The sequence below is a fragment of the Mustelus asterias genome, chromosome 19 (assembly GCF_964213995.1).
Source record: "Mustelus asterias chromosome 19, sMusAst1.hap1.1, whole genome shotgun sequence".
Classification (NCBI taxonomy): Eukaryota; Metazoa; Chordata; class Chondrichthyes; order Carcharhiniformes; family Triakidae; genus Mustelus; species Mustelus asterias.
Window position 1 is genome coordinate 34,267,381 of NC_135819.1, and position 21,564 is coordinate 34,288,944.

General features: G+C 44.3%; 1 protein-coding gene across 2 annotated transcripts in view; it reads left to right on the forward strand.

Annotated features, from left to right (window-relative positions):
* Positions 1 to 21,564, forward strand: part of gys2 (glycogen synthase 2) — a 67,656-nt gene that overhangs the window by 8,909 nt on the left and 37,183 nt on the right. For both annotated transcript variants that reach the window (XM_078235310.1, XM_078235311.1), the window contains exons 2-6: positions 1,781 to 1,962; positions 2,916 to 3,107; positions 4,879 to 5,064; positions 17,193 to 17,337; positions 21,390 to 21,507. In XM_078235310.1, the coding sequence (XP_078091436.1) occupies positions 1,781 to 1,962; positions 2,916 to 3,107; positions 4,879 to 5,064; positions 17,193 to 17,337; positions 21,390 to 21,507 (823 nt within the window). The remainder of the gene's footprint in view (positions 1 to 1,780; positions 1,963 to 2,915; positions 3,108 to 4,878; positions 5,065 to 17,192; positions 17,338 to 21,389; positions 21,508 to 21,564) is intronic.

Consider the following 21,564-nt stretch of genomic DNA (forward strand, 5'->3'; position numbering starts at 1 on the left):
TGGGCTGACGAATGGCAGATGGAGTTTATTTTAGACAAATGCGAGGTGATGCATTTTGGTAGATTGAACCAGGGTAGGACTTACTCAGTTAATGGTAGGCCATTGGGGAGAGTTACAGAACAAAGAGATCTAGGGGTACATGTTCATAGCTCCTTGAGCCACAGGTGGACAGAGTGGTATGGTAAAGAAGGCATTTGGCATGCTTGGTTTCATCGGTCAGAACATTGAATACAGGAGTTGGGACGTCTTGTTGAAGTTGTACGAGACATTGGTAAGGCCACACTTGGAATACTGTGTACAGTTCTGGTCACCTTATAGAAAGGATATTAAACTAGAAAGAGTGCAGAAAAGATTCACTAGGATGCTATCGGGACTTGATGGTTTGAGTTATAAGGAGAGGCTGGATAGACTGGGACTTTTTTCTCTGGAGCGTAAGAGGCTGAGGGGTGACTTTATAGAAGTCTATAAAATAATGAGGGGCACAGATCAGCTAGATGGTCAATATCTTTTCCCAGAGGTAGGGGAGTCTAAAACAAGCGGGCATAGGTTTAAGGTGAGAGGGGAGAGATACAAAAGTATCCAGAGGGGCAATTTTTTCACAGAGGGTGGTGAGTGTCTGGAACAAGCTGCCAGAGGTAGTAGTAGAGGTGGGTACAATTTTGTCTTTTTAAAAAGCATTTGGATAGTTACATGGATAAGATGGGTATAGAGGGATATGGGCCAAATGCGGGCAATTGGGACTAGCTTAGGGGTTTAAAAAAAAGGGCAGCATGGACAAGTTGGGCCGAAGGGCCTGTTTCCATGCTGTAAACCTCTATGACTCTGTGAGGTGATTCATTCCCATTGCTTATATCTCCAATGATGCCAGTCTATTCTGATTTAACTTTCCATTTTGGACACGGCCGGAGTCACCATCAGTGTGGACAAGGTTTTATGTCCTGGCACTTCCTTAAACTTGGCGCGCACTCTTCGCTGTCTTTCCCAGCACTGATACTGTCTTAGATAGAAAATATATTAAAATGCTGCATGCGATCCAAAAGCAATAAGAGCACTATTCATAGAATCTCTACAGTGCAGAAGAGGCCATTCGGCCCATTGAGTCTGCACCATCTCTCTGACAGAGTGTCGTACCCAGGCTCCCTTCCCTGCCCTATCCCTGTAACCCCATACATTTACCATGGCTAATCCATCTAACCTACACATCTTGGGACACCAGGGGGCAATTTAGCATGGCCAATGCACCTAACCTGTAGTTAGCACAACATAACATTCAAGGTTATGGGCCAAGTACTGGTAAATGGGATCAGGTGTTTCTTGCGTGTCAGTGCAGACTCAATGAGCTCAATGGGCCTCTTCTGCACTGTATGATGATTTGGACTGTGGGAGGAAACCAGAGCACCCGGAGGAAACCAACGCAGACATGGGGAAAATGTGCAAACTCCACACAAGACAGTTACCCAAGGCCGAAATTGAACCCGGATCCCTGTGGGGTGAGACACTGTGCCACCATGCAGCCCTTAAACTATTGTCAGTTTTGCTATTGAGATCTCTGTAATGCAGACAAAATAAGGGAGAAAATCTGTATCTAAATCTCACCTTAGAGTCTATCTTCATCCATTGCCAAGGAATTAATTGGTGTTCTATGGACAAAGGCAATTTTAACATGGTCAGATCAAAGAGTGAATAAGATTATGGACCATTTCAACAAATCATTTGGATACACTTGACTGCTCCAGGAGTGATGTATGCATATTGCGAGATTTGAATTTCTTTCTTTCAGTTGGAGGTATCTACACTGTAATCCAGACAAAAGCCAAAGTCACTGCAGATGAATGGGGAGAAAACTATGTGCTGATTGGTCCTTATTACGAGCATAATGTGAAAACGCAAGTGGAAGTGTGTGAGCCAAACAACTCGGCCATAAAAAAAGCAATAGATTCCATGAAACATCAAGGATTTCAGGTAAGGGATGTTATCTCTCTGGAGGGAAAGCTGTAGCCCTGTGTTTTGTGAACATTGATTCATGTAACGTCACTGTTTTAGCTGTTATTGGAAGATGGGCGCAATTTCTACCTTTAGGAATTTGATGCAGGCTGGAATTCTCCGACCCCACCCACGGCTGGGATTCTCCAGTCCCGCCGCTGTGAACGGAGATTTGGCTGAGCGCCAAATTCTCCATTTTTGCTGACAGTGGTAGCGAGGCATGAGAGACTGGAGAATTCCAGCCCCAAATCGGCATGCTACTTCTAATTCCTTTCAAATCGAAAGAACAGAAGGCCCCCGCATTTAAATAGTGCCTCTCGTAACCTCAGAAGTTCTGTACAGCCAATAAAGTACTTTTTGAAGTCGCTGTCACATAAGAAACACGAGTATGGCACAGTGGTTAGCACCGTTGCCTCACAGCGCCAGGGATCGGGTTCAATTCCTGGCTTGGGTCACTGTCTGTGTGGAGTCTGCACGTTCTCCCCGTGTCTGCGTGGGTTTCCTCCTGGGTGTCCCGGTTTCCTCCCACAGTCCAAAGAAGCGTGGGTTAGGTGGATTGGCCATGCTAAATTGTCCTTTAGTGTCGGGGGGAGCTAGCTAGGGTAAATACATGGGGCTGTAGGGGTGGGGCTGGGTGGGATTGTGTTTGGTGCAGACTCGATGGGCTGAATGGCCTCCTGCATTGTAGGATTCTATGAGTAGCTAATTTGTGCATAGCAAGTGCCCACATAAAGCAATGTGATGACTAGATAATCTTTTTAATTATGTTGGTTTGAGTGCAAGACACCAGGGATAACTCCCCTACGCCATTGTTAATTGGTTTAGAATCTTAAACAAAATTGGCAGAAATCAGTCTGGTGATAATTTCTCTACAAAACGTTCACAAAAGCCTTTTTCAATCCAGCCTAATTGATGCAACCTCCTCTTCCCAGGTTTGTTTTGGCAGATGGCTGATTGAAGGTAATCCATACGTGCTGCTGTTTGATATTGGTTTGGCAGCCTGGAATCTGGACAGATGGAAAGCGGAGTTCTGGGATACCTGCCACATTGGCATCCCCCATCTTGACAGGGAATCGAATGATGCTGTCATATTTGGGTCCTTAACTGCCTTGTTTTTAAAAGAGGTACGTTGACTTTTTAATGCCACGTTGCAAGTCTTCAATGCTTCAGGCTTTGCACGTTTGTGAGATTCTTGTTAACAAGGCAATGTTGTGAGTTAATGTAGAATGTTCCAACATCTGACTTCAGAATATCTTCCAATATCTCTCCCTTTTGCCACCCTCTCCTCCTCTCTCTCTCTCTCTCTTTCTCCCAAAATGAGTTTGGCTCCCTTCCTGCCAAATATGTGTCCATGACACACACTGTCTTTCTTTGATCGCTTGTTACAATGCCTAGCTCTCTTTCTCAGGGGTAAAGGAAATAAAGCTTACACTGGCTTAATAAGGTGCTTCTTGTGTTAAAGCACATTTGGAGCATTGAATGAGTGGCACTCTTCATAATATATTCCTGTTTACCAAAGATCCCATTTTGCTACTGCAAAGGTTGCTGGGAATGTCATTCCGACAATGTCAGAATCCAGCTTGTCCACCTGAGATCCAAGTGTGAAGCTCTAGAATGAACATTTCACTGGCATGGATCAAATCCAGCCAAGACCTCGCTGAATGGTGGGAAATGCTCAAGAGGCTGAACGGCCTACTCCTGTTGCTACGTGCAACCAACTCCCAATCCATCACAAGTCATTCGGGTCAGATCTTGGCAAATGGAGCTCGAGCACCTTCATAGTGCAAACAATACAATTGCAACCAGGCATTTGTAATCAAATGTAAAGCCTCTTGTCAGTGTTTGCCCACAGGATGTGGGTGTCCCCTGGCTAGGCCAGCACTTATTGCCCATCCCTAGTTGCCCTCGAAGATGGTAATGAGCTGTTGTCTTAAACTGCTGCGGTCCCTGTGATGTAGGCACCCACAGTGCTGTTGGGGGAGGGAGTTCCAGGATTTTGACGCAGCGAGAGTGAAGGAACGACTATGTATTCCCAAGTCAGGATGGTGAATGGCTTGTAGGGGTTGCACCATGTTGGCTGTCATGCAATCAGGTCTACCTCAGTACATGGTTGAGGGCAGCTGAGAATTCAGGAGCCATGAGGAAGTTGGAGGAGCACCAGATCATGATCTTAAAATACATATTGTGAACTGGAATTTTGTATTTGCTGGCTTGGTAATTGTATAAAGATTCCTCCTTTTTTAATATTTTGGTTATTAAATAGAAACTAAAAGCAGGAGTAGGCCCTTCAAGCCTGCTCCACCATTCATTTTGAACATGGCTGATCATCTAATTCAATGATTCCCCCCCCTTCCTCCCCATGTCCCTTGATCACTTTAGCCCCGAGAGCTGTATCTAATTTCTTCTTCAAATCTCTCAACGTTTTGGCCTCATCTACTTTCTGTGGGAGTGAATTGCATACATTCACCTCTATGGGTGAAGGAATTTTTCCTCGCCTCAGTTCTAAAAGGTTTACCCCTTATCATCAAACTATGACCCCTAGTTCTAGACTCCCCTACCACTGGGAACATCCTTTCTGAATCTACCCTGTCTAACCCTGTTAGAATTTTATAAGTTTCTATGAGATCCCCTCTCACTCCTCTAAACTCCAGTGAATATAATCCTAACTTAGTCTCTTCTCAGATCTGCTATCCCAGGAATCAGCCTGGTAAACCTTCATTATACTCCCTCTATAGCCAGGACATGTATGAACATTTATCTTTGCATTGAAATGTTTAGTGGGATGCTGACTCTCCCTCAACACACAATTGTAATTGGTTATGTTTCATACCTACTACTGATTTATTTGTAGTTTTTAAGGTGCGTATTTAACATGATTTCCATTTGTTTTTGCAGCTTTCAGATCAATTTCCCGACAAGCCAAACATCATTGCCCAGTTTCATGAGTGGCAGGCAGGAGTGGGGCTGATATTGTGTCGAATCCGACAGTACCCCATCGCGACCATCTTCACCACTCATGCCACCTTGCTGGGCAGGTACCTCTGTGCTGGCAATGTTGACTTTTACAACCTACTCGATAAGGTGAGCTTGTTAACCAACCAATTTGGTGATTATTAATTCACTGGGTATCTCTGTAAATGAAAGGTGGATCTGTTAACTAGGTTAATTAGTTTTAGCAATGTCAAATGTTTTAGTTTCTATCAACAAAAGCTTTTTTAAAAATTCTGATTTGATTTATTATTGTCACATGTATTAGTATAGAGTGAAAAGTATTGTTTCTTGCGCGCTCTACAGACAAAGCATACTGTTCATAGAGAAGGAAATGAGAGGGTGCGGAATGCAGTGCTACAGTCATGGCTAGGGTGTAGAGAAAGATCAACTTAATGCAAGGTAGGTCCATTCAAAAGTCTAGCAGCAGGGAAGAAGCTGTTCTAGAATCGGTTGGTACATGACCTCAGACATTTGTATCTTTTTCCCAACGGAAGAAGGTGGAAGAGAGAGTGTCTGGGATGCATGGGGTCCTTAATTATGCTGGCTGCTTTGCCGAGGTAGTGGGAAGTATAGACAGAGTCAATGGATGGGAGGCTGGTTTGTGTGATGGACTGGGCTACATTCATGACCTTTTGTAGTTTCTTGCGGTCTTTGGCGGAGTAGGAGCCATACCAAGCTGTGATACAACCAGAAAGAATGCTTTCAATGGTGCATCTGTAAAAGTTGGTGAGAGTCGTAGCTGACATGCCAAATTTCCTTAGTCTTCTGAGAAAGTTGAAGCTGTCCATCTATTTTAATTTGGGCTTTCAATGAGCAAGTAAATCTAGACGAGAGAGGGATGGGAAGGCTGTGTACTGACACTGTGTGGTATTTTGGGGGTTAGTGTATCCTAAATTCCCAGGATTGCATCCTTTATTCCCATAGCTGTCAGACACATCATTGCTTTGGATCACTCCCGCTCAGTCATTGGGCTGCAGTGCGGATTAGAGTCACGTGAGTGGATGGATTTCTTGGCAGTTCTATTCCGGATGCAGTCACAGCTCAGAGAAAAGCACAAGGACAGGAAAGGGAAGATGTGGCTGCTTAAAGCTTAGGAGCAGGGACTTAGACAGAGGCCGATCCTTCTTAACCACTCCGCAGCAGTGCAATATACTTGTTACCATTAAGGACAAGGAGAAAGACAGCAGGGTGAAAAGTCACAATGCAGGCTAAGGCACTGTGGTTTCGCGGCAATGAGGTAGGTAGCTGGAAAGACAAACAGAAATATAGTAATCACAGTGGATTCTATAATGAAGCACGGATAAGACTTCCAAGCGGTGTGTTGTCTGATCAGTGCCAGGGTAAGGGTTATCTCTAGTCCACTGGACAGGAATGAAACTTTGGTTGCAATGGTCTATGTTAGAATGAAAGCGAGGTAGGAGGCAGCCCTGTTAAGGGAGCATCAAGTGTTGGGAGTTAAGTAGAAACATAGAAGATAGGGGTAGGCCATTTGACCCCGCAAGCCTGTTCCATTATTTAATATGATTATAGCTGATCCTTTATCTCAACGCATTACTCTCACGTTCAGTCCATAACTTGATAGAGGTTTACAAGATTGAGTGGCATTGGCAGAGTGGATAGTCAGATGCTCTTTCCTAGGGTAGAAAAGTCAAGGACTAGGAGACATAGGCTTAACGTGCATGAGGAAAAGTTTAGAGGAGATGTGCAAGGCAAGTTTTTTTTTTTACATAGAGGGTGATGAATGTCTGGAATGCACTGCCCGGGGAGGTTGTGTGAGCAGGTATGATAATGGCATTTAAGGGCCAACTAGACAGATACATGCATAGGATGGGAATGGAAGGATATGGACTACGTAAGTGCATAAGGTTTTAATTTAGGCAGGCATCATGATCGGCGCAGGCTTGGAGGGCCGATGGGCCTGTTCCTGTGCTGTACTTTGTTCTTTGTACCCCTTTTAATGTCTAGCAATGTATTTCCTTCTTAAATACATTGTGATTTGGTCTCTACAGCTTTCTGTGGTAGAAAAGTCCACAGGTTCACCACCGTCTGAGTAAAGAAATTTTCTCCTCATCTTAGTCCTAAATAGCCTATCCTGAGACTGTGACCCCTGGTTCTGGAATCCTCATCAAGGGGGCATATCAACCTTGCATCCAGTCTGCCCAGCCCTGTCAGAATTTTATACTTTTCAATGTGATCCCCCCTCATTTTTCTTAAACTCCAGCGAATACAGACCTAGTTGATCCAACCTCTCCTCATATGACGATCCTGCCATGCCAGGAATCAGTCAAATGAACCTTTGCTGCACTCTTTGGTATGAAGACCAAAACTGCAGACGCTACTCCAGATGTGATCTCACTGAGGCCCTGTACGGCTGCAGTAAAACATCTTTGCTCCTGTACTCAAATCCTCTTACGATGAAAGCCAACATACCATTTGCCTTCTCAAATGCATGCTGTACCTGCTATCAGTGACTGATGTACAACATTTCCCAATCTATCAAGAATCAAATAATACTCTGCCTGCCATTATGTTTTTCCTCCCACAGTGAATAACTTCACACTTCTCCACTTTACAATACACTACAAGTGCATTTTCTTGCTCACGTAACTTGTCTAAATTCACCTTGAAGCCTGTTTAAATTATTTTCTATTTGTTCATGGGATGTGGGCGTTGCTGGCTTTCAGCATTTATTGCTCTTGAACTGAGTGGTTTGCTAGGCTATTTCAGAAGGCATTTAAGAATCAACCACATTGCCGTGGATCTGAAGTCGCATGTAGACCGTAAGCTAACAGTGGCAGATTTCCATCCCTAGAGGATATTAGTGAACCAGATGGGTTTTTCCAAAAGTCGACAATGGTTTCATGGTCATTATCTGCAACGTAGAAGGCTTAGGGGTGATCTTGTAGAGCCCTATTTTTTTTTTAAATGAGGGGTATAGATAGATCAGCTAGATAGTCAACATCTTTTCCCAAAGGTAGGGGAGTCTAAAACTAGAGGGCATAGGTTTAAGGTGAGAGGGGAGAGATACAAACGGATCCAGAGGGGCAATCTTTTCAGAGGGTGGTGAGTGTCTGGAATGAGCTACCAGAGGTAGTAATAGAGGCGGGTACAATTTTGCCTTTTAAAAGGCATTTAGACAGTTACATGGGTAACATTGGTATAGAGGGATATGGACCAAATGAAGGCAATTGGGACTAGCTAAGTGGTAAAAACTGGGCGGCATGGACAAGTTGGGCCGCAGAGCCTGTTTCCATGCTGTAAACCTTTGACTCTATAAAAAGATATAGAGATACTGGAGGGGATGCAAAATAGATTTGCATGGATAGTACTCCCAAGGTTATAACCATCAGGAAAGGATGAATAGACAGGGCCTTTTTTGTTGAGGAGAAAAGCATTCTAATAGCTGCTGTTAAAATTCTCAAAGGTTTTTATAAAGGGGGCACCGATTAATTTGATTTATTCTTGTCACGTATTGGAATACAATGAAAAGTATTATTTCTTGCGAGCTGTTACAGACTAAACCTACCATACGTAGAGTACATAGGGGAGAAGGAAAAGGAGAGGGTGCATAATATAGTGTTGCAGTTACAGATAGGGTGTAGAGAAAGATCAACTTGATGTGTGATAGGACCATTCAAAAGTCTGATGGCAGCAGAGAAGAAGTTGTTCTTGAGCCAGTTGGTAAGTGTTTTCAGACTTTTGTAGCTTTTTCCTGATGGGAAAAGGTGGGAGAGAGAATGTCCGGGGTGTGTGGGGTCCTTGATTATGCTGGCTGCTTTTCCGAGGCAGCAGGAAGTGTAGACTGAGTCAATGGATGAGAGGCTGGTTTGCGTGATGGACTGTGCCACATTCACACTTCTTTGTAGTTTCTTGCGGTCTTGGGCAGAGCAGGAGCTATACCAAGCTGCGATACATCTGGAAAGGATGCTTTCCATGGTGCATTTGTAAAAATTGGTGAGAGTCATAGTGGTCATGCCAAATTTCCTTCTACTTCTGAGAAAGTAGAGGAATATGGGGAAGAGCAATAATAAAGGCCATAAAATGGCTACCAAGACATCAAATGGTGGATTCGGAGGAACTTCTTTGTCCAGAGAACATGGTGCTCACTACCACGGGAAACAATTGAGGCGAATAGTCAGAGGGAGGCTAGATGAGCATATCGGGGCTAGGGAAACACAGGTTTATGCATGGTTGGAAGAGGGAGGAGGGAAAGAGACTTGAGTGAAGCATAAAAGATGGATTGGTTGGGCTGAATAACATTTTTCTGTGTTGTAAATTGATGTAATTTGAGTTTTTTGAACCTTTGCTGTGACGAAGGTGGTGCTACATCAGCATATGAGATATGATGCTAGAAGTGATGTGTGAGATAGAATCATAGAGGTTTACAGTATGAAAACAGGCCCTTCGGCCCAATTTGTTCATGCCGCCCAGTTTTTAACCATTAAGCTAGTCCCAATTGAAGCCCATATCCCTCTTTACCAATCTTACCCATGTAACTGTCTAAATGCTTTTTAAAAGACAAAATTGTACCTGTCTCTATTACTACCTCTGGCAGCTCGTTCCAGACACTCGCCACCCTCTGTGAAAAAATTGCCCCTTTTGTATCTCTCTCCCCTCTCACCTTAAACCTATGCCCTCTAGTTTTAGACTCCTCTACTGTTGGGAAAAGATGTTGACTATCTACCTTATCTATGCCCCTCGTTATTTTATAGACCTCTAAGTTCACCCTTAAGCCTCCTACGCTCCAGGGAAAAAAGTCAGAGTCTATACAGCCTCTCCTTTATAACTCACCATCAAGTCCTGGTACCATCCTAGTAAATCTTTTCTGCACTCTTTCTAGTTTAACCTCCTTTCTATAGTAGAACTGTACACAGTATTCCAAGTGTGGCCTTACTGATGATATCTTGTACAACTCCAACAAGACATCCCAATTCCTGTATTCAATGTTCTAACGAAACCAAGCATACCAAATACCATCGTCACAACCCTGTCGACCTGTGACTCCACTTTCAAGGAGCTATGAACTTGTACTCCTAAATCTCTTTGTTCTATAACTCTTCCCCAATGCTCTACCATTTACTCAGTAGGTCCTGCCCCGATTCGATCTATCAAAATGCATCACCTTGCAATTATTTAAATGTGCACATTTGAGTGTTTTATACAGATCCAAGATCCAAGGCTTAAAATGCCCCCTTAAATGGACAATAGTCACTTAGCAGTAACCCACTCTTCACCATGTAAGAATTCTGGGCAGGCAAAATGATACTGCTGCTGTGGGTGGATATATTGCAAAGCCAGGGATCTTTTCACTCACTCATGGTATGCTGGCAAGTTAGACGGGCAAACAAGTTAGCTCGGTGGTCAGTCTGCTGCTTGTACACGCTGACGTGAGCCACCTTGCAAATGAAAATGGAAACTCCATCCAGCCAAGGCTCATCTACTTTGCAACTAGCTCCCATACCCCCACATGCAACACCATGGCAGATTGACGAATTGTTTTAAATAGCACTGACACTGTTTTAGAGTAAGTGATAAAAATGGATGTAACAACAGGTTTTAAATAAAGATGTGTCTCATTGGAAGAAATGCCAGAAGTTGTAGACTGTGCAACGTAATGGTTTTCCAAATTTGGAATTGAATTGTTTCCACGCTGCCTGTGTTTGGTGGTTCCTGGTATTTGATCAGCACCTTGAGTACAAGAAGATTTGAGGGGTGATTTAATTGACGTGCTTAAAATATTGAAAGAATATGATAGGGTAGTTGTAGAGAAATTAATTTCCTCTGGCAGGGGACGCAATCTTAAGTTGGAGCTAAACCACTCAGGAGTGAAATCAGGAAACACTTTTACACGTGATTTATGGTAGAAATCTTGCATTCTTCATCCTCTCCTGAACCAGAGATGCTGAGGGGGTTGGGGATGGTTTAACTGAAAATTTTAGGATTTTATTGAATAAATTATTCTTGGATAATGGCGACAAAGGATGTGAAGCAAAGGCGAGTCAATGGAGTTGAGGTACACATCAGCCCCGATTTCATTTGACTTGTGGAGAAGGTTCAAGGGGCTGAATAACCTCCCCAGTTCCTATTCCCATTCCCCAGAAAGTAGACACTTCCTACGCATGTTGACAGTGAATGTTACTTTTTCCTTCTGCTTTTTTTTCCCCCCCATCCAACTATCATGCCTTCCTCAGAATCTTGAGGGACACCATTCAGCCCATCATGTCTGCACTCGCTCACTGAGAACATTCTATCTGACCCCACCCTCCTGACTTATCCTTGTAACCTTGTACATTCCTTCTTTCTAGGTAGCAATCCAATTACCTTTTTTGAAAATATCGATCAAACCTGCCTTCACCACCCTCTCAGGAAGTTCGTTCTGAACTCCAGTCACCCTCTAGATCATAGAATCCTACAGTGCAGAAGGAGGCCATTTGGCCTGAACCGACCACAATCCCACCCAGGCTCTATCCCCGTAACCCCACATATTTACCCTGCCAATCCCCCTGACACTAGGGGATAATTTAGGGGAATGGGAATAGGAACTGTGGAGGTTATTCAGCCCCTTGAACCTTCTCCACAAGTCAAATGAAATCGGGGCTGATGTGTACCTCCACTCCATTGACTCGCCTTTGCTTCACATCCTTTGTCGCCATTATCCAAGAATAATTTATTCAATAAAATCCTAAAATTTTCAGTTAAACCATCCCCAACCCCCTCAGCATCTCTGGTTCAGGAGAGGATGAAGAACGCAGGATTTCTACCATAAATCACCCGCACATCTTTGAACCCAAAGATGAAAACATCTTCCTCCTATCATTTTTCTAATCACAAATAATGTAATACCTACTTGAGAAAGCAAAGAGAGCAAAGCCAATGGAGTAGGGCACCATTAAATTGAACTAGAGTATAGTCAAGGTGAAGAATAAATGGATTCTGATCAGTATGAGTTTTATAACCCAACAAATGTAGATATTATATCGTGTACTGAGTAAGGATTTAGTCACCGTATAAGACTGAGCGCCAGTATTAGCGCAGACAATCTCTCTCCTCCTCACCACCAGAAGACTGTGACAGCAATATGTTATCTACAGTTTGTGCTATAGAAATTCATCAAGCTTACAGTAACTGGCCCTCCCAGCCGTTGTAACCTCCAGCAGAAAATACACCAGACTTGTATCATTGGAGTATCAAGTTCCTCCCCATCTCCAAAATGCTGTGGCCAACTCGGGCATAACACCATTCCTTAACAGAGGAGCGACAAAATTTTAGTTGTCCCTCCTAATCTTGGGGCACCGTAACACTGACTGCACAGGGTTCAGCATCATTCGCGACGACTCAGATGCTGAAGCAGTCCAAGTCCAAATGCAGCAAGACCTGGACAATACCCAGGCTGACGAGTAGCAAGTAACATTGACCCTCTCCAACTAGAGAGGATCCGACCATCGTCCCTTGACATTTAATTGCATCACCATTGCTGGATCGCCCACAATCAACATCCTGTACACGTTGACGTAACCCGGGGGTTACCATTGACCAGAATCTGAATTGGACTAGCTGTGCAAATACTGTGGCTACTAGAGCAGGTCAAAGGCTGGGAATCATAGAATCCCTTCAGTGCTGAAAGAGGCTATTCAGCCTATCGAACCTGCACTGACGACAATCGCACCCAGGCATCTATCCCTGTAACCCCATGTATTTATCCTGTTAATCCCCCTGACACTAAGGGGCAATTGAGCATGGCCAATCAATTTAACCTGCACATCTTTGGACTGCAGTGAGTAACTTGCTTTCTGATTCCCCAAAGCCTGCCTACCATCTACAAGGCACAAGGCAGGAGTTTAGTGGGATACTCCCCACTTGCCGGGATGGGTGCAGCTCCAGCAACACTCCGGAAGCTTGACACCATCCAGGACAAAGCAGCCCGCTTGATTGGTACACCATGCACAAATATTCAATTCCTTCATCACCAACGCTCAGTAGCAGCAGTGTGTGCCATCTACAAGATGCACTGCAGAAATTCACCGAAGATAGCACCTTCCAAACACATGGCCACTACCATCTAAAAGGACTAGGGAACAGAGACCTGGGAACACCACCACCCTTCGAGTTCCCCATCCAAGTCACTCACCATCCTGACTTGGAAATATATTGCCGATCCTTCACTGTCGCTGGGTCAAAATCCTGAAATGCACTCCCTAACAGTACTGTGATGTACCTACACCTCAGGGACTGCAGCGGTTCAAGAAGGAGACTCACCACCAGCTTCTCAAGGGCAACTAGGGATGGGCAATAAATGTTGGCCTAGCCAGCGATGCCCACATCCCTGTAACTGAATAAAACAAGCACATCACAGCAGTTTAAGAAGGATCAGTGCCACCGAGATGGCCAATAAATAGGGCCTCAGCTATATTGTCTGCCTCCTTCTGTCAGGAGTAAAAGAATGACTAGGGTAAGATTAGGGCCAGTCAAGGACAGTAGTGGGAAGTTGTGCGTGGAGTCTGAAGAGATAGGAGAGGCACTAAATGAATATTTTTTGTCGGTATTCACACAGGAGAGGGACAGTGTTGTCGAGGGGAGTACTGAGATGCAGGCTGTTGGACTGGACGGGATTGAGGTTCAGAAGGAGGAGGTGTTATCTATTTTTACCCTTTCCAGAATTGCTAAGTCCCCTGGGCCAGATGGGATTTATCCTAGGATTCTCTGGGAGGCTAGGGAGGAGATTGCAGAGCCTTTGCCTTTGATCTTTGTGTCGTCATTGTCTACAGGAACAGTGCCAGAAGACTGGAGGATAGCAAATGTTGTCCCCTTGTTCAAGAAGGGGAGTAGGGACAACCCTGGTAATTATAGACTGGTGAGCCTTACTTCTGTTGTGGGCAAAGTTTTGGAAAGGATTATAAGAGATAGGATTTATAATCATCTAGAAAGGAATAATTTGATTAGGGATAGTCAGCACGGTTTTGTGAAGGGTAGGTCGTGCCTCACAAACCTTATTGAGTTCTTTGAGAAGGTGATCAAAGAGGTGGATGAGGGTAAAGCAGTTGATGTGGTGTATATGGATTTCAGCAAAGCGTTTGATAAGGTTCCCCATGGTAAGCTATTGCAGAAAATACGGACACATGGGATTGAGGGTGATTTAGTGGTTTGGATCAGGAATTGGCTAGCTGTAAGAAAACAGAGGGTGGTGGTTGATGGGAAGTATTCATCCTGGAGTTCAGTTACTAGTGGTGTACCGCAAGGATCTGTTTTGGGGCCACTGCTGTTTGTCATTTTTATAAATGACCTGGATGAGGGCGTAGAAGGATGAATTAGTAAATTTGCGGATGACACTAAAGTCGGTGGAGTTGTAGACAGTGCGGAGGGAAGTGGCAGGTTACAGAGGGACATAGATAAGCTGCAGAGCTGGGCTGAGAGATGGCAAATGGAGTTTAATGCGGAAAAGTGTGAGGTTGATTCACTTTGGAAGGAGTAACAGGAATACAGAGTACTGGGCTAATGTAAGATACTTGGTAGTGTGGATGAACAGAGGGATCTGGGTGTCCATGTGCATAGATCCCTGAAAGTTGGCACCCAGGTTGATAGCGTTGTTAAGAAGGCATACGGTGTGTTAGCTTTTATTGGTAGATGGATTGTGTTTCGGAGCCATGAGGTCATGCTGCAACTGTACAAAACTCAAGTGCGGCCACACTCGGAGTATTGCGTACAGTTCTGGTCGCCGCATTATAGGAAAGATGTGGAAGTGTTGGAAAGGGTGCAGAGGAGATTTACCAGAATGTTGTCTGGTATGGTGGGAAGATCGTATGAGGAAAGGCTGAGGGACTTGAGGTTGTTTTCGTTAGAGAGAAGGAGGTTAAGAGGTGACTTAATAGAGGCATACAAGATGATCAGAGGATTAGATAGGGTGGATAGTGAGAGCCTTTTTCCTCTGATGGTGATGGCTAACATGAGGGGACATAGCTTTAAATTGAGGGGTGAGAGATATAGGACAGATGTTAGAGGTAGGTTCTTTACTCAGAGAGTAGTAAGGGCGTGGAATGCCCTGCCCTCAGCAATAGTGGACTCCTCAACATTAAGAGCATTCAAATGGTTATTGGATAAACATATGGATGATATTGGAATAGTGTAGATTAGACGGGCTTTAGATTGGTTTCACTGGTCGGTGCAACATCGAGGGCCGAAGGGCCTGTACTGCGCTGTAATCTTCTATGTTCTCACAATCTTACACGAGGAAGTGACCATTATATGGAGCAGTCTTATCAAAATGACAAAATTACAGTGCTGTGTTGACTTCTTGATGCATGGCATTTGGAATAGGACTATTCCGTACTAGAATCCTTGAACTGCAAATTGAGAACAATTTTTAAAAAATCTGGGTCAGTACTGTGAGCAAATAAACTTAACAAGTTAACCTTTGCACAGCACTCCACTGTTTTGTAGCTGAGGAAAACTGGTTGGAGATCTTATTAGCTAACTTTGCTATGCCTATGTATTGGCCTCTGCATTCTTTTCTTCTTGCCTTGTCTGTCGGGAAGTATCTAGGGGTCTCCTTACAGACCAATGTTAATTCACCATGTGTCAGGGTTCTGGTGGGGAGGGAGGGCGGTAACATGCAAGCTAATCTAGACTTCTTGGGAAAAGCTATCCTATTATTGTATGAATGCACAGGGGCCTACATAGTGACATCCCCCTCCCACATTTTGGGTTTATCTCCAGTTTGCTCTGGGGTTATTAATTACACCAAAGCTGAGGGATTGGGAAATTCACTACCACTTAAAAAAGGGAAAATAAATTAAGTCCTTTCTGTTACAGACGGGCAGTGAGACAAGAAATTGGGACTGTTTAAATTTAGCCCCTTCCTGTCAGTAACATTTGACACTCTGCTGAAGTATTGGTAGATTAATTTTGTGTATAAATGGAAATCTTGGGATGGGAGAGGAATTTGTATGACATTCTGGGTGGGGTTTTCCAGCTCCACACACCAGAAGAGTGGAGATTCCCACCCTCAACGGAACTTTTGCTGATCCGGCAAATTTTCCGTCTTCCAAACCCGCCACCAACCCCCCCCCCGCAACCACTCCCCGGATTCCTGCAGCGGGTGGGATTGGAAAATCCAGTCCCCTGTAACAAATCCAAAGCATGCTCAGATGGCCTTGAGTTGATCTGGACGCAAGTAGTTGGTGTGTTGTGTTTTGAAATTTAATATTATTTATGACCAGTGGTACTACAGTCTTTCTGTGGTGGAAGAGTGATGTTTATAATTTATTTATTAGTGTCACAAGTAGGCTTACAATAAAGCCTACACTGCAATAAAGTTACTGTGAAAATCCCCTAATCGCCGCACTCCAGCGCCTGTTCGGGTACACTGAGGGAGAATTTAGCATGGACAATGTACCTAACCAGCATGTCTTTCAGTCTGAGGGAGGAAACCCATACAGACATGGGGAGAACATGCAGACTCCACGCAGACAGTGACACAAGCTGGGAATCAAACCCATGTCCCTGGCACTGTGAGGGTGCAGTGCTAATCACTCTGCCACCATGTTGCCCTCTGAGAGTGGCTGTAACGTGGATTTATTAAAAAGTTATGCCAAAATGGCTTGAAGTTGAGGACCAATGTTACCAATGAGCTTGGTTTCGACTGCTTACAATGGTAGAGTTTGTTATTTAAAACATTTTTTATGGACATCCTCAATCTGCATTTCTCCATTTCAGTCTTTTAAAAACAAGCACTTTAAAAAGAGGAATGTCCTTCTCCAAAAGTAAAATGGTCGGGAGATCATTGGGTGCTTTAAAATGAGCTTTGTCCCTTGGCAGCTCTCGCTGGGATGAAGGTCTTGCGGCATGATGCTTCGAACCTGACATTCTTCATGAAGTGCTCCTGCCTATGGGGATCTGCCTATCAATGTAGCTTAATGAGTAAACTGCAACTCACAACAAATGTGCTTTGCTGCTGGCCTCTTGGGCCCCGTTGACCTTTTTTCACAGTCAGGAAAACCCTCGTTAAGACATCTGATCTTCAAGTAAATGTTAGTTTGTCAAGTCTCATTGTAATGCACAATGGCTGGAGAATTCTAAGTGCAGGTAGCTGACAGGAAATGCTCTTTGGTCTTGTATTTCTTATATGCATCTCCTCGGTAGTGCAAAGACTAAAGTTATCACTTTGTTATTGAACAACTGGACGATAACTCATTTTCCTGCTTTTCCTTTCTCTTACTGAACAGTTCAATGTCGACAAGGAAGCGGGAGAAAGACGGATTTACCACCGCTATTGCATGGAGCGAGCCAGCGCCCACTGCGCGCACGTGTTTGCGACTGTCTCTGCCATCACTGCTGTCGAAGCAGAGAACATGATAAAGAGAAAACCAGGCAAGATGCACGCTGTTCTCAGCTCCCTCTCCCATTAGCTCTGCAGCTCAACAGTCCAATACTGTTTTAGAGATCGCTGCTGTGCGTTCTGCCATTCTGAAATAAAAGTTTGGAAGCAGGAATTGGCCACTCAGCCCTTCGAACCTGCTCCACCATTCATTTATGATCATGGCTTATCATCAAAATCAATATCCTGATTTCCCCCCCCCTTCCCTTGCATTCCTTAATCCCTTTAGCCCCAAGAGCTATATCTATAGAAACATTTGTTTGGCCATCATTTGTGTTTGAATTCATCCAATATTATTTTGCAGTTCACTAACAGCAAAGTATGTTACTCTAGAAACTCGTGGCAAAGCTAAGAACCAACTTATCGCAAAACCATAGAGCACAGAAGAGGCCCTTCGGCCCACCAAGTCGGCACTGACACATTAGAAACACCTGAACACCCATCTAATCCCATTTGGACCATAGCCCTGATTGTTACGATGTGCCAAGTGCTTACCCAGATACTAATTAGGTTATGAGGCAACCCACCTCTACCACCCTCCCAGGCAGTGCATTCCGGACAGCCGCCACCCTCTGGATAGAAAAGGTTTAGGTCACATCCTACCACCACCACCTCCCCCTCTTTCTCCCCCCCCCCCCCCCCCCCCAACACCCCCACCTAAATCTCCTCCCCTCACCTTGAACCTACGTCCCCTCGTGAGAGAACCTTCAACTAAGGAGAACAGCTGCTCCTTATCCGCTTTGTCCGTGCCTCTCATAATATTGTACACCTTGATCAGGTCACCCTGCAGTCTTCTCTGCTGTAATGAAAACAACCCAAGCCTACCCAACCTCTCTTCATAACTTAAATGTTCCATTCCAGGAACATCTTGGTGAATCGTCTCTGCACCCCCTCCAATTCAATCACATCCTTCCAATAATGTGGCGAGCAGAACTGCACACAGTGCTCTAGCTGTGGCCTCACCAAAGTTCTATACAACTCCAACATGACTTCCCTGCTTTTGTATGCTCTGCCTCGATTCACAAAGGCAAGTGTTCCATGTGCCTTTTTTTCACCACCCAACTAATATGCCCTTCTGCCTTCAGAGATCTGTGGACAAACACACCAAGGTCTCTTTGTTCCACAGAACTTTCTAGTGTCCTACCATTCATTGAGTACTTCCTTGTCAAAATACTCCTTCCAAAGTGTATCACTTCACACCTTTTCAGGGTTAAATTCCAAGAGCCAGTTATCTGCCCATTTGACCATTCCATCTATATCTTCTTGTAGCCCAAGACACTCCGCCTCACTGTTAACCACCAGGCCAATCTTTGTGTCATCCGCAAACTTACTTATCCTACCCCCATGGACACATGGTCATCAATGTCATTTATATAAATGACGAATAATAGATAGCCCAACACAGATCCCTGCGGTACGCCACTGGTCATTGGCTTCCAGTTAAGATTCTCAACTTGAGTTGAGAAACAACGCTAACACAGTGGCACAATGGTTAGCATTGATGCCTCAGCACCAGGGACCCAAGTTTAATTCCGGCCTTGGGTCACTGTCTGTGTGGAGTTTGCACATTCTCCCCGTGTCAGCGTGAGTTTCCTCTGGGTGCTCTGGTTTCCTCCCCCACTCCAAAGGTTTGCAGGTTAGGTGAATTGACCGTGCCGAATTGCCCCTTAGAATTGCCAACTATTTTACAATGGCTTTGTATAATACTTTGTGATAATTTCATTGTGAAGGGATAATGCCAAACACATAAAGATGTCTAAATTAGGGGGATTGGCAGGGTAAATACTTGGAGTTATGGGGTTAGGACCTGGGTGGGATGGTCTGTCGGTCAGAAAGTCAGTACATACTTGATGGGCTGAATGGCCTTCTGCTGCATGGTCGGGATTCTATGAACAAATCTTAGTTGAGTGGAGAGTTCTTCTTGACTAGGAGAACTGACCCTTTAGCAGGTACAGATATAAAGTATGTTTTAACAGTGTCACAAAAATATATTTACTCTTTTAACATCTTGAGCAGGCAAGTGTATAATTCACCACAGCCATTCTCTAATTAGAGTTAAATTAATGGCTTTTTAGCTCTTTTGTATTCCTAGAGAAAAGTAACTAATAAACCAAATTTTTCGTAGTCCGTATGGATTAAATTTCATAATACTGTGGAATCTGCATGCAGGGGTCTTTATAATTAGTTATCTTACCATTTAGTATATCTAGTTTTATAGGTCTTCCATTTACTTTGTGGAGATTATTTGCCTTTCACTGCAGCGTTCATAGAAATCATAGAAACCCTACAGTGCAGAAGGAGGCCATTCGGCCCATCGAGTCTGCACCGACCACAATCCCACCCAGGCCCTACCCCCACATATTTACCCGCTAATCCCTCTAACCTATGCATCTCAGGACTCTAAGGGGCAATTTTTAACCTGGCCAATCAACCTAACCCGCACATCTTTGGACTGTGGGAGGAAACCGGAGCACCCGGAGGAAACCCACGCAGACACGAGGAGAATGTGCAAACTCCACACAGACAGTGACCCGAGCCGGGAATCGAACCCGGGACCCTGGAGCTGTGAAGCAGCAGTGCTAACCACTGTGCTACCGTTCTCACCTGAGTTTTCCCAGCCAGAATTCCCTTGCGTTACATGCTGTGCTAGTAAGTACATTAAAACCGTTGCTGGAAGGCACTGTTGTATTTCACGTTCACATGGGGGACTGTTGCTTAGAGATCTTATGATGACAACATTTTCCAAAGGATATGTATGCAACCTTGCTAACTCTTGTTCATATATCTAACATTGATGTGGTGATTGTAGGCTGCTTAGATTCATGTCTGGGCCATAAGAGATTGGACAATCAGGTGACCAAGGACATTTTTTCCATTAATAGGTCATTTTAGATGGATTGCATCCAACTGAATCATAGAATCCCTACAGTGCAGAAGGAGGCCATATGGCCCATCGAGTCTGTACTGACCACAATCCCACCCAGGCCCTACTCCTGTAACCCCATGCATTTACCCTGCTAATCTCCCTGACACAAGGGTCAATTTAGTATGGCCAATCCACCTAACCCGCACATCTTTCGACTGTGGGAGGAAACCAGAGCAACCGGAGGAAACCTACATAGACCCGGGGTGAACGTGCAAACTCTACACAAACAGTGACCCGAGGCCGGAATTGAACCTGGATCCCTGACGCTGTGAGGCAGCAGTGCTAACCATTGTGCCACTCTGCTGCCCCCTGCTATCATTTTCTTTAACAAGGAGCACAGAAATAAGTCATTCTGCTTGTTGTGCCAATGATAGCTCTGAAATAGCTGCGGTTCTTTGATTTTGAACTTTTTTTGCCTTTTTTTAAAAACTGTTGTCTGGGAAGCTGTTCCATGTATTGTATCGAGCACTCTGTGTGAATGACTTCTTGATTCTTGTCCAATCAATATAATTTTATTGGTCTGAATCTGTACACACCTTGTTCTTCTGTCAGAATTAATTTAAAGTAGGTTCTGTATTTCCCTTTTCCATACAGTTTACTACCTCTAGTGCTTCTTAAAGTCACCTCCAGAGCACCTTGCCATTCAAGGTTAAGAGGTCTATAATTCTCTCCTAACATTGGGGACCATTCTAGAGGCTGCTCTTTGCACCCTCTCCAATGATTGAATGACTCCCTTGTCTCCTGGTAGCCAGCCAGCACACTCATGACATTATAGCTCTGGTGGTTGTGAGCACTGAGGGCCATGCCTGAGGCAGTTATGTTGGTAGCTGGTTCACTTCCTGCTTCTTGAGCACTTTCTGGCAGCTTGAACTGCCCATTGTAAAGGGGAGCACGGTTATTGATGGGACAGTGGCTTACCTGATCCTCTGACACTGGTATCCCCGCTAGAGGACAGCTCCTGTACCCACACCCTGTATCTCACAGATCATTACAAGATTGACCCGTTACTTATATTGGTAGAAAGTACAAAAATCTCCTGTTTTCACTTTTGAATGTCTGTTGCTTAAAAACTGAAGAACCATCTCTACAATACTTTCACTGTTCTTTTTTTTTCTCTAGATGTAATCACGCCAAATGGCCTGAATATCAAGAAGTTCTCTGCCATGCATGAATTTCAGAATCTGCATGCCTTGTACAAGTCTCGGATCCAGGAATTTATTCGGGGCCATTTCTATGGGTATTGCCTGCTGCTTTTTCATCTTTCTTTCTTTAACGTATCATGCCAAAATGCTGG